Source organism: Notolepis coatsorum, assembly GCF_963971535.1.
Source record: "Notolepis coatsorum genome assembly, chromosome: 1".
Classification (NCBI taxonomy): Eukaryota; Metazoa; Chordata; class Actinopteri; order Aulopiformes; family Paralepididae; genus Notolepis; species Notolepis coatsorum.
Genome location: NC_140165.1, coordinates 319,998,370 through 320,010,772, shown reverse-complemented (window position 1 = coordinate 320,010,772; position 12,403 = coordinate 319,998,370). Strand labels below are relative to the sequence as shown.

Genomic DNA, 12,403 nt, shown 5'->3' with positions numbered 1-12,403 from the left:
AGGAAGCAGGAAGGAAGGGTACAACTCTATCAGCTGAGTAACAATGTATAGTAGTGTATATAGGACTCATTACCTTTAATCAAATCATTGTATTGTATTTTATCTTAGTACTTTTTATCATGTCTATTTTATTATCTATTCTATTTTATTCTTATTATTTGTTTTTTTTGCACTCATCAAGGCGGGCATGGCCGCCTTCATTTCACTACATGTCTCGTGGCGTCATTTCAGGAAAAGGCAAGGTATGGCGACCAGGGGGGGAGGGGGATGGTGAAGGGGGGGGAGGGGCGGGGGTGAAGGGGGGGTTTCCCCCCCTTGGTGGATTTTTTTTGTCAAATCAGTTGTGCAATAGTCACTTTTGGTGAGTTGTTTCTATACAATTCAGTTATATGACATTTAGGTATGACACAGGACTACACAAGCATTTTTAGTATAGAAATGTGTCAACAGACTAAAGCAGGGAACCACAATATTTTGCATACGAATTATGCAGAATGTAATATCATAACTGTCTATTATTTTTCTTGCAATTGAGCCAATTTTCCTTAGGCACGGTTTTGAGGTGTGTGTTCAACAGAATGTAGTATCAAAAACACATTCACAAAAAGTATGGGTTACTGAATGCTGAACTGCACTGTTATAATCACTAAGCCAGACCTTACCTGTGTCCCTGTATCACTTGTCTCTGCTGCCCTTTGATTAAAAAACGTCCCTATGTCCATTTTCCTTTTTTTTTGGGCATATTTAGTCACAGTAAAAGTCACCTAGTAAAAGTGAGATAATTGACAATATCAAAACATGCTAGGGCTGTACCGAATAGTTCGAAGCTTCATTCATAATGTTGACATTCAAATTCAAAATCAACATAAAAAATTGTAATACATTTTATTTATTTCTTTACTTTTTTTTTTGCCAAGGTATGGCGAGTGCCATACCTTGCCATACCAAAATGACACCCCTGGTCTCGTGTATGTAGTACTGTATGTGACGACTGACGAATAAATCTCTTGAATCTTGACTCTTGAACCCACCCTGCTCAGAGAGCAGGTCGTGCCCGTGTTTCACTGATGCGTGTCGGTGCCGTGCCGAGTCGTCTGCTCATGTGGAGCCACATGGTGATTAGCTGCCAAAGGCACCGTTATTTAGAGCGTCTGGCGTCCGTGGCTCCACTGTGAGTCAGACCTACTATTGCGCAGCTCAGGGCCGTCACTCTGCCCCTTGGGGCCCCGCCTCCCTCAGTAGGGCCCCGCCTCCCTCAGTAGGGCCCCGCCTCCCTCAGTAGGGCCCCGCCTGCCTCATTCAGAACGCAGCGGCCCGCCTGATCTCAAACCTACCGAAGTCGGCCCATGTCACCCCACTTCTCAGGGACCTGCACTGGCTCCCCATTGCTGCACGAATCCGCTTCAAGGCCCTCGACCTGGCATACCGTGCGGCGAAGGGAACCGCTCCCGCCTACCTCCGGTCAATGGTCTCTAACTACACACCCTCAAGACCCCTACGCTCTGCATCTTCTGGCCGCCTCAGACCTACTCCTATCCAAGCTCCGGGAGGGTCATCAAAGAGAAGTCGCCTATTCTCAGTCCTTGCCCCACAATGGTGGAATGAACTAGTTAGGACAGCCGAATCCCGTCCAATCTTTCGCCGTCGACTAAAGACGCACTTCTTCAACCATTATCTGAAAAAAATAATAATAATAAAAAATCGAACCCTAACTAACCTTACTGTCATGCACTTGTCCTAATAAACTAACCTACACTGTAGCACTCAACACTTTGATGAACATTGTTACTCAGCTGATAGAGTTGTTCCTGATGACTTGTCGTACAGAACATGTAAGTCGCTTTGGATAAAAGCGTCAGCTAAATGACTAAATGTAAATGTAGGACCCCGCCTCCATCAGTAGGACCCCGCCTCCCTCAGTAGGGCCCCGCCTCCCTCAGTAGGACCCCACCTCCCTCACTAGGGCCCGCCTCCCTCAGTAGGGCCCCGCCTCCCTCAGTAAGGCCCCGCCTCTCTCACACATTGGTATCGGATTTTAGTTGTGGAAATTCTCTGATACCGATATTATATTTTAGCCTGGTATCTGACCGATATCCGATACCAGCATCAGTGCGTCCTTAGTGAAATGATATAATCAAGTTAATCTTAGTTTTTCAATGGGTTGTAGGAAAGTCCGTTGGCCCCTCGAAACGACGATCGTGTCAAACTGAATTTTTCAAACGAATGGCTGCAGTCCTCCGGTGCGGCGGTATGATTCAAGGTGAAATGTAAGGGCCCCCGAATTATGACGTTTTGGCTCCAGAAAGTCTAGGGCCGGCTCTGATGCAGCTACTTATAATCAATGTCTCCGAGAGGTGAGGGACGTAGAGGACATCCTGTACGAGACCTGTTAAGTGTTGGTGTTGAAAGACCCATCTGACATTTACCTGTCTGTATCTGTCATCATCAACAGGTGTGTGTGTGTGTGTGTGTGTGTGTGTGTGTGTGTGTGTGTGTGTGTGTGTGTGTGTGTGTGTGTGTGTGTGTGTGTGTGTGTGTGTGTGTGTGTGTGTGTGTGTGTGTGTGTGTGTGTGTGTGTGTGTGTGTGTGTGTGTGTGTGTGTGTAGGGACAATTCTCTGTTCTCTGATATTTCAGCAAACACCCCCGATGTTGTTGTTGTTGATGAGAATAACAGAGAGGTTCTCATCCTAGAAGTTGGCTGCACGTTTGACCACAGTCTAGACTAGGAAGCCTTTAATGTTAAAGTATCACAACTGTTAGAGCATACCATATCACAACTCGGCTACAACTGTAAACTTTTAGTCTTCATATTTGGAAGCCTGGGTCATGTTCATAAGTTGGGTGTTGGAGGCCTTCAGATGGCCGGTCTTCCGAAGAGAAGAGCCAAACAGTTAGCAAGATATTGCTCAGTGTCAGCAATTATTGGCAGCCGCGCAATTTGGAGAAGACGCTGCTATCTGTACCCATGAGCTGTGTGTTGATTGTCTGGTTCATCATCCTATGTGTGTGTGTGTGTGTGTGTGTGTGTGTGTGTGTGTGTGTGTGTGTGTGTGTGTGTGTGTGTGTGTGTGTGTGTGTGTGTGTGTGTGTGTGTGTGTGTGTGTGTGTGTGTGTGTGTGTGTGTGTGTGTGTGTGTGTGTGTGTGTGTGTGTGTGTGTGTGTGTGTGTGTGTGTGTGTGTGTGTGTGTGTGTGTGTGTGTGTGTGTGTGTGTGTGTGTGTGTGTGTGTGTGTGTGTGTGTGTGTGTGTGTGTGTGTGTGTGTGTGTGTGTGTGTGTGTGTGTGTGTGTGTGTGTGTGTGTGTGTGTGTGTGTGTGTGTGTGTGTGTGTGTGTGTGTGTGTGTGTGTGTGTGTGTGCGTGCGTGCGTGCGTGCGTGTGTGTGTGTGTGTGTAACTCTGGTTGCCATTGTCAATTTGGGCACGAATGTATCAGAATAACCCACAATGTACAAGTGCACTGATAATATTTGTGTCCTTTAAACATTGTCTTTATTGTGGACATAAATAAAGATTCTAAATGTGTGTGACTGTGCGAGGGCACATATGTGTGAACGTGTGCATGTATGCGTGCATGATTGTGCGCGTGTGTGTGTGTGTGTGTATGTGTGTGTGTCTATTTGACAAGGGTTCTTAGAGCAGCGGTTCTCAAACTACGGGGTCGTGACCCAAACTGGGGTCGCGGGTAGGTGACAGTGGCATAAAAAAAAAAAGAAAAAAAAAGTCCCTCTTCATCCTCCCTCCTCATCCTCCCACCTCTACCTTTCATCGTCCTCTTTGTTTTGTCTGCCCCCATCACAGGGTTGGTATGGCCGATAAGACGCCGGAGCCTGAGGCTGTGAGTATTCCCATGGAGGAGACCCCTATATGCAACGGGGGAGGGGGGCAGCCCCCCCCCCAGCAGGACGGCTCACTGCTGAACCACCTAAAGAAGGTTCAGAACCACATCACCGAGGCCCAGCGCTTCTCCCACCTGCCCAAACGCTCCGCCGTGGACCTGGAGTTCACCGACGTCTCCTACACCATCCAGGAGGGCCCCTGTTGGAGGAGGCGAGGTACTACAACAAGGCACACAAACACGTTACATTTTTTTTTTCATTTCAAACCTTTATTTAAACTTAAACTCCGAAAAGGCAACTGAGGTTTCCGTCATTTACAGTCACGTCGAGTTTACATGAGCAGAGAGAAAAAAGCCATATTAAAATCGCACGGCATATAAAATCACAACAATAAGACAAGTAAGGATAACAAATCAATTAAAACTAGGGATGTTCGATATTGACTTTTTTACCGATATCCGATATACCAATATTGTCCAACTCTTAATTTCCGATACCGATATCAACCGACCCCCCCCCCCCCTAAAACACAACATTATGCATACTTTTCACAATAAATAAAATAAGAATTTGTTCTTACTTGCTTGCCTGGGTAAATAAAGGTTAAACAAATGTAAAAAAAAAAAGAAAAAAAATCGATTTTTTTTAAACCGATACAGATCATTTCCGATATTACATTTTAATACCAATATCGGTAGGCCGATAATATCGGACATCCCTAGTTAAAACGCGTACAACTCGATTGACAAAGGTTGGAGATCAAGGTTTTAAACTCTGCAACAGAGGGGAGAATCTCAAGCTTTAAGGAACACACAGAGACAGTCAGGCACGTTGGAACTTTAAATCGGTAGGGGGTGCGGCCTTTGAGCCTCCGCGGGGGGGTCGCCAGATGAAAAAAATTATCAATTTTTCTTTTTTTTGCAGTCAGGCCACTGAACTTAGAAGCAGGCCAGGCCAGTGTTTCTGGTTGCGGCGGCGCAATAGTTAGATAACCTAGGTGGGGAACAACCAGGAGATCACTGCAACTCACACAAGTTGGAGAACTATCTCTCTCTCTCTCTTGCTCTCACACACACACAAAGTGATTACAAAAAACTGCTAATCATTGACACATGCTAGCCTGTAATAATCCCCCCCAGAAAAATCTATTTTGCATTTGATATATTGCAAATATATGCCATCACACACACTGGCATTTAAAGGGTTAGAATTATAAAATGAATATGTGGTGTTATGATCAGGGCTGAAGTTGAATAAAATATTGTATTTATCAATTACAAAAAAACTGAAAATCCATAAAAATCTGTGTTGTTGCTAATCATACATATGCTAGCCTGTTTTTTTAACAATAATTTGTGATGCCATCACAAACACTGGCATTTGAAGGGTACAAATAAAAAAGTGGCCTGACTGGGGCTATATTTTGCACTATATTTCCTGGCCTGAATGATTTCCCCAGTCCGGCCCTGGTTAAAAGCCTCCAATGCTTATTAGTGTGTGTGCGTTTGAACGTTTGCATGTTTCAACCATACATTTTCATTTATTAAAAAAAAGTTCTGTGCTTCCAAGTTGTCATCGGCGAACTGTATATTACACGAGAATTGTTCTTTTCCAGTGAGTGACATCAGTGGTTCCGTCAGCGCTCAAGAATGGGCTTTTGGATGCTTTGCCTCTAATTTGTCGCTGAATATCATGGGCAAACAGCTGTAAGATTTAGTTTTGGATGTTGTTGGACATCCAGTTGTCTCTTTTTTGTAGCCAATTCTTCAACTCGGGATCAGACTCTGTGCGCACTCTTTCCATCATGAGCTGCCATAACACCCCATCCCTATTTGCATCACCCCTCAGTGGAAGCCCCTGGCGCCCGAGGGGGGGTATAGGGAAACAGACTCAGTTAACTCTTCAATACCTGATGCTGAGGCTGAGCCTGTCGTCTCTGTCTCTCTCTGACGTTTATCAGATTTAGTGGGACTGTCACTGGGACCGGCGGGACGTTTCGAAAAGAAATCTGATATTTTTCTTTTCTGCGAGTGAGACATTCTGTGCTAGCAAAGTCCGACTACTAGCTCAAATCGACTGACTGCGCAAGCACTGTATCACAGTAGCTCAGTGGTTCGTGGCGAGTGGGAAGGGCGGGAGACGGGAGGTGAATACAATTAGTTGTTTCACCTGTCATTCAATCAGTCTGTGACAGTCTGTCATCACTCGAAAATCTACTCTGCTGCAATCTTGTCGGTTTTACACGTATGATTGTGTACGCGCAGTAGTGTAATGAATGAATGAAAACTTTATTTAACAGATTGGAGAATGGCTACAATACAGTACGGCTCAATACACACAATATTAAAACGGTGAAGTGCTTTGAGCAGGATAAACTTATAAGATACAGTGTTACAGTTATACAGTTACAGTATATAATATACAAATATATAAATACTGTCATGGAGACAGTAGAATGAATGACTCCCAAGAGCTGTTGCTATGTAAAATGCAGCACCGTGAACACAAGGTGCTACACTCGGCTGAATCAGCCCTCAACAGATTCTCTGTACTGCTTTTGTTATTGTATCTTCCAAGGCTGCCCTGCCCCCGGGCACCACTGAGGAGGCGGAGAACATAGAACATCTAACTCATCCCTGACGTGTTGTAGCATCCCTAAATAATGTACGTTTCCAAAAACCTTCAGTGGTTCCCCTCAAATACCAGCCCTGCTCCATTCCTGCTGTCCTGCCCCCCCCCCCCCCCCCCCCCCCCGACCAGCAGCGCCTGTTCAGTAAATTATTCACCTCCATTAGACTCTAGCTGTCACTCGGTCCCCAATAAGGCGCAGTGAGTGGGTAAAACATATCTGTCGTTGCTAGGGCTTATGGGCACAGTAGGTATGGTTATGTTGGTTATGCTAGGGCTTATGGGCACAGTAGGTATGGTTATGTTGGTTATGCTAGGGCTTATGGGCACAGTAGGTATGGTTATGTTGGTTATGCTAGGGCTTATGGGCACAGTAGGTATGGTTATGTTGGTTATGCTAGGGCTTATGGGCACAGTAGGTATGGTTATGTTGGTTATGCTAGGGCTTATGGGCACAGTAGGTATGGTTATGTTGGTTATGCTATGGCTTATGGGCACAGTACGTAGTAGGGCTGGGGCGATAAAACGATAACGATAACTATCGCGATAAATTATTTCCTCGAAATAAACATGAAACGTGGTCGCAAAGTTTCGATATATCGATTTCCCAAGCTTGGATATCAGCACACGCACTAACAACCAATCAGTGAAGGAGATGGCCGACAGCGAAGGAGACCCGCAGTGCACCTCTGGGTAGAGAGGTAGGACTCTAGTAGTAAACCAGGCTGGCTAGGATAACTAGCTTGCACGGCACTATTTTATAGTTTACGTGCGGAGTGGGTGTGTGGCGTGAATTCTGAGGTAACGGTTAGAGTAGTGTGGGGTATGCGGTGGACGTCGTTGCAATGTATTGGGGCGGAACGGAGTATTTTAGGGTGATAGTTAGTACATTGTCGGGGATACACCGCTTGCTCTGGCTAACTGTGTTAGTTCCATTCTTATAATGCATATGATCCAGTGGCGGTAGGTTGCCCCCTGGTGGAATATAATAATCTATGCACTGGGCCGTGTTTTTACTGCGTAGAAGAACGGCGCCGGGCATAAGAAGTTAATTAAACTTGACAGAAATTATATCGACGATAATTATATCGATATCGAGTGATATGAAAATAATTGTATTATTTTATCGCGATAACGCTTTTGGCCATATCGCCCAGCCCTAGTACGTAGGTATGGTTATGTCGGTAGTATCTAGTCGGTATGAGTATTTTTCATTGTCATTCTCTGTCTCTGTCCCTGTCTTGTTGGCTCTTTCCTTCTCCAAATGGTTATTGCTTCCTCGCCGTCATACACGCCCCTCATTCTCTTTTACTATGTAGCGGTAAAACAAACCAGCGGTATTGTGTCATTATGTTACGATGCCGTTGCGCCTCAACCTGTGAGAGTTCTGCCTCCAGCGGTGAAAGTTTCACCAAGGTGTAGCGTCTCCAGGCGTCTCTGTCATTCGACCTTTCATGTCAAGATGTGCCGGCGTGATAATGACAGGAGGACGGGAGCGGGAGGCTGAGCGCCTTCTCTCTGGACCTGCCGCGTCATTAGAGCCAGAGAATCAATGTGGTATCACGGGGTGGGGGGGGGTAGTACCTTCAAAGGCAGTGACTACTACTCCAGTCCACGTGCCTCCCAGCATTCCATGTGGCAGGGCTGCGAGTTACAGGGGCCTGGGGCCTTGCTGTCTGGGGGGGGGGGGGGGGCCTTACTTGCGTGAGCACATCAGACCAAGGAAAAGATATACATTCGAGGGGGAAGAAACTGTACATTAGGAGGGGGTTGGGTCGGTGGGTGGGGGCTGGGGGGGTATTTGGACATTTACAGGGGGCCAGTTTCGAATTGCAGCCTCCCGTAGGTGCTCTTTGAGAGCGGTTTTGAAGGTGGGATTCCCATTCCTTTACGGCTGTGGGTAGGGCGTTCCACATTGTTGTGGCATAATTGCGAAACGTGTGTTGAGTCCCTTGTTTGAGCCGAATCTGGGTTGGACATGATTTGTGGAGCTCCCTCTGGTGGTCGTGGTCGTGGAATTCACTGACCTTTGGGAAGTATTTCGACATGTACATGGGTACCTTGGTCGTGTAGTGTATCTTGTAGACCAGGCCCATTGCAATCAGCTGAGGCCTTGTGTCTCCCTCAGCAGCTATGTTGGTGTCAGCGATGAGGTCAGCGATGAGGTGAGCGGTGAGGTCAGCGATGAGGTCAGCGGTGAGGCCTTGTGTCTCCCTCAGCATCTATGTTGGTGTCAGCGATGAGGTCAGCGATGAGGTCAGCGATGAGGTCAGCGATGAGGCCTTGTCTCAGGCTGCAGCACACAAGGGGTCAGAGAGGTGTCGCACCAGCGCTGCACGATTAATCGAAAAAGAATCGCGATCTCGATTCATAGACCTATGCAATCTAATTTCTAAATGATGACAATTTCTTTTATTAAAAAAAGATAAACAATTTTTTTTTTTTACTTAACTTTTTTAAATGATGACGATTCTGACTTGAGTTATGTTACAAGAGACTTTTAAGTTTAAGTCGAGCACTTTCACATGTTATGTTTACGTTTAAATCAAGCACTTTGATATATGTTATGTGTTGTCTGTTTAAGAAAGAGTGCAATAAATGATTTTATTGAAAAAATAAGAACCGTGTGAGAGAATCGTGATCTCAATTGTTAGAGAGAAAAATCGCGATTCACATTTGAGCAAGACTGGTGCTGCTGCCCTGTGTCGCGCACTGTAAACGTGACGCTGTCGATGCAACGCTATTACTTAGAAACGCATCAGGGGTTCAGGATAGATCACAATGTTTTGGTTTGTACCGCAGGTGTGCGAGTGTGTGTGTGTGTGTGTGTGTGTGTGTGTGTGTGTGTGTGTGTGTGTGTGTGTGTGTGTGTGTGTGTGTGTGTGTGTGTGTGTGTGTGTGTGTGTGTGTGTGTGTGTGTGTGTGTGTGTGTGTGTGTGTGTGTGTGTGTGTGTGTGTGTGTGTGTGTGTGTGTGTGTGTGTGTGTGTGTGTGTGTGTGTGTGTGTGTGTGTGTGTGTGTGTGTGTGTGTGTGTGTGTGTGTGTGTGTGTGTGTGTGTGTGTGTGTGTGTGTGTGTGTGTGTGTGTGTGTGTGTGTGTGTGTGTGTGTGTGTGTGTGTGTGTGTGTGTGTGTGTGTGTGTGTGTGTGTGTGTGTGTGTGTGTGTGTGTGTGTGTGTGTGTGTGTGTGTGTGTGTGTGTGTGTGTGTGTGTGTGTGTGTGTGTGTGTGTGTGTGTGTGTGTGTGTGTGTGTGTGTGTGTGTGTGTGTGTGTGTGTGTGTGTGTGTGTGTGTGTGTGTGTGTGTGTGTGTGTGTGTGTGTGTGTGTGTGTGTGTGTGTGTGTGTGTGTGTGTGTGTGTGTGTGTGTGTGTGTGTGTGTGTGTGTGTGTGTGTGTGTGTGTGTGTGTGTGTGTGTGTGTGTGTGTGTGTGTGTGTGTGTGTGTGTGTGTGTGTGTGTGTGTGTGTGTGTGTGTGTGTGTGTGTGTGTGTGTGTGTGTGTGTGTGTGTGTGTGTGTGTGTGTGTGTGTGTGTGTGTGTGTGTGTGTGTGTGTGTGTGTGTGTGTGTGTGTGTGTGTGTGTGTGTGTGTGTGTGTGTGTGTGTGTGTGTGTGTGTGTGTGTGTGTGTGTGTGTGTGTGTGTGTGTGTGTGTGTGTGTGTGTGTGTGTGTGTGTGTGTGTGTGTGTGTGTGTGTGTGTGTGTGTGTGTGTGTGTGTGTGTGTGTGTGTGTGTGTGTGTGTGTGTGTGTGTGTGTGTGTGTGTGTGTGTGTGTGTGTGTGTGTGTGTGTGTGTGTGTGTGTGTGTGTGTGTGTGTGTGTGTGTGTGTGTGTGTGTGTGTGTGTGTGTGTGTGTGTGTGTGTGTGTGTGTGTGTGTGTGTGTGTGTGTGTGTGTGTGTGTGTGTGTGTGTGTGTGTGTGTGTGTGTGTGTGTGTGTGTGTGTGTGGGGTCATACCCTCTGTGGTTTCCTTGTAAGTGCAGTGTCTGTCCGAGACAGTTTGGCTCATCAATAATGTAGCCGATAGTGTGAGCAGAGAGAGAAGGTAGAGGAATGTAGAGGAGAAGAGAGAGAGAGGAACGAGCCTGAATCCTCAACAGCTGCCACCGCGCCGTTGCACGTTTCATTTCAAACCTTTATTTAAACTCAAAAAGGCAACTGAGGTTTCCCTCATTTACAGTCACGTCGAGTTTACATACAGAGATAAGCCAAGAAAAAAGGCATATAAATTCACACAGAATATAAAATCTGAATTGATTTGTTATCCTTACTTGTCTTATTGTTATGATTTTATATTCTGCGTGATTTTATAATATGCCTTTTTTGGCTTATCTCTCTGTATGTACACTCAACGTGACTGTAAATGAGGTTTTAAACTCTGCAACAGAGGGGAGAATCTCAAGCTTTTAAGGACTGTTGGAGTTCATTCCATGAGCTAGAGGGGCATCGTAGAATAATGCATTATTTACCCTGTTCAGAGCAACCTGTTATGATGAAAAATGTGAATGCGGTGTGTGTAAGACAATCTACTGTATGTGTATATGGGTGCGTGTGTCTAGCGTGCAAAACGAATGTGGTGTAATATGTATATATGCGCAGGGCTGTTGTTTGTTTGCGTGTACTAACCAGTCTAGCAGGGGGGGGGGGGGGGGGGGGGGGGGGTTATCCGGGGATGAGGAGAGGGGGGAGAAGTCCAGAGATGCGAGTGGGGGAGAGAGAGAGAGCGAGCGGGGAGCGACACAGTGATTTCCGTGGAGGGGGTGCGAATCCTCGATGGAGAGAGGAGAAGAAAAACGCCGGTTAGGGGAAACAAAAGAACAAAACACTGGGGAAACAAAATAACAGAGATTTCAACACGAGAGGGATATATGCTAAGGCTTGAACATACTTTAGGTTTGACTAACCACAAGTGATCAGTACGATCAAGCACTGAGTGACGGCGCGTCAGGCTTCTTATGCGACAGGTGTCTCTGTCTCAGAGTGCGCCCAGCTGTTTCTGATTAGGCTTGACGAGTTGTGACGAGGTGGGAGTCGCAACACGACCTCAGGGGACCTTAACACTTTCATTGCCAACGACGCTATATGTCGTTTGTTCATGCCGACCGTTTATTGCCAATGACGCCATAGAGCGTATTTTTTTTTATTAGCGATTTGAATTCATATTTCATCAATCTAGTATCACGTCAGTGCTGCAAACTCTCTCTGAGCTCCATTGGGAAAATACCACCCCCTATCGTCTCCCGGATGGTAATGCACCCTTTTGGAATGGACTCAATGAAAATTGATGAGAAAATAAAAATCCAGAATCCACATTTTACCTCTCAGGCAAGTAATCCGAGCCCATCGGACTCATTGTGGCCCATCAGAAGAGCGTGGAATACACATTTCCAGTACGCAGCGTTGGATCAATAAACGCGATCGATATTTGGAATGGCGATCAGGAATTGGAACAATCTTTTTGGAGAACATCTGATCTGAGGTAAGGAATCTATTTGACCAGTCTTGGGATAATCAGAGCTGTTTTCACAGAGATATCAGTGTTTTCCCTATGTGTGTATGTGTGTGTGTGTGTGTGTGTGTGTGTGTGTGTGTGTGTGTGTGTGTGTGTGTGTGTGTGTGTGTGTGTGTGTGTGTGTGTGTGTGTGTGTGTGTGTGTGTGTGTGCGATCAGGAAATGAGAGATTAGATTTTTCAGCTCGCTTCTCTAGCGTGCATAAGTACACATATACTATCGATAATCTAGCGTTTATTTGAAAACGATTCATAAATAGGCCGAAAAATTACAACGTTTCTTGTGTATTCCAGAATATTCCAGTAAAGGCTGTTTATCACGGAATCTTTATATTTTCCTGAAACTTTCAAAAAACTAGCGATTTTCAAAATGCTATAAAACGGAAATTAACCGATTAAAAAACAATCCCTTTCGACAATGTTGACTGCAAACAAGTCATT

The 12,403-nt window shown here is 45.8% G+C and overlaps 1 protein-coding gene across 1 annotated transcript in view; it reads left to right on the top strand.

Annotated features, from left to right (window-relative positions):
- Positions 1-12,403, top strand: part of abcg4b (ATP-binding cassette, sub-family G (WHITE), member 4b) — a 103,774-nt gene that overhangs the window by 34,174 nt on the left and 57,197 nt on the right. The window contains 1 exon segment of the mRNA XM_084330662.1: positions 3,798-4,051. Within this exon segment, the coding sequence (XP_084186788.1) occupies positions 3,805-4,051 (247 nt within the window). The 5' untranslated portion in view covers positions 3,798-3,804.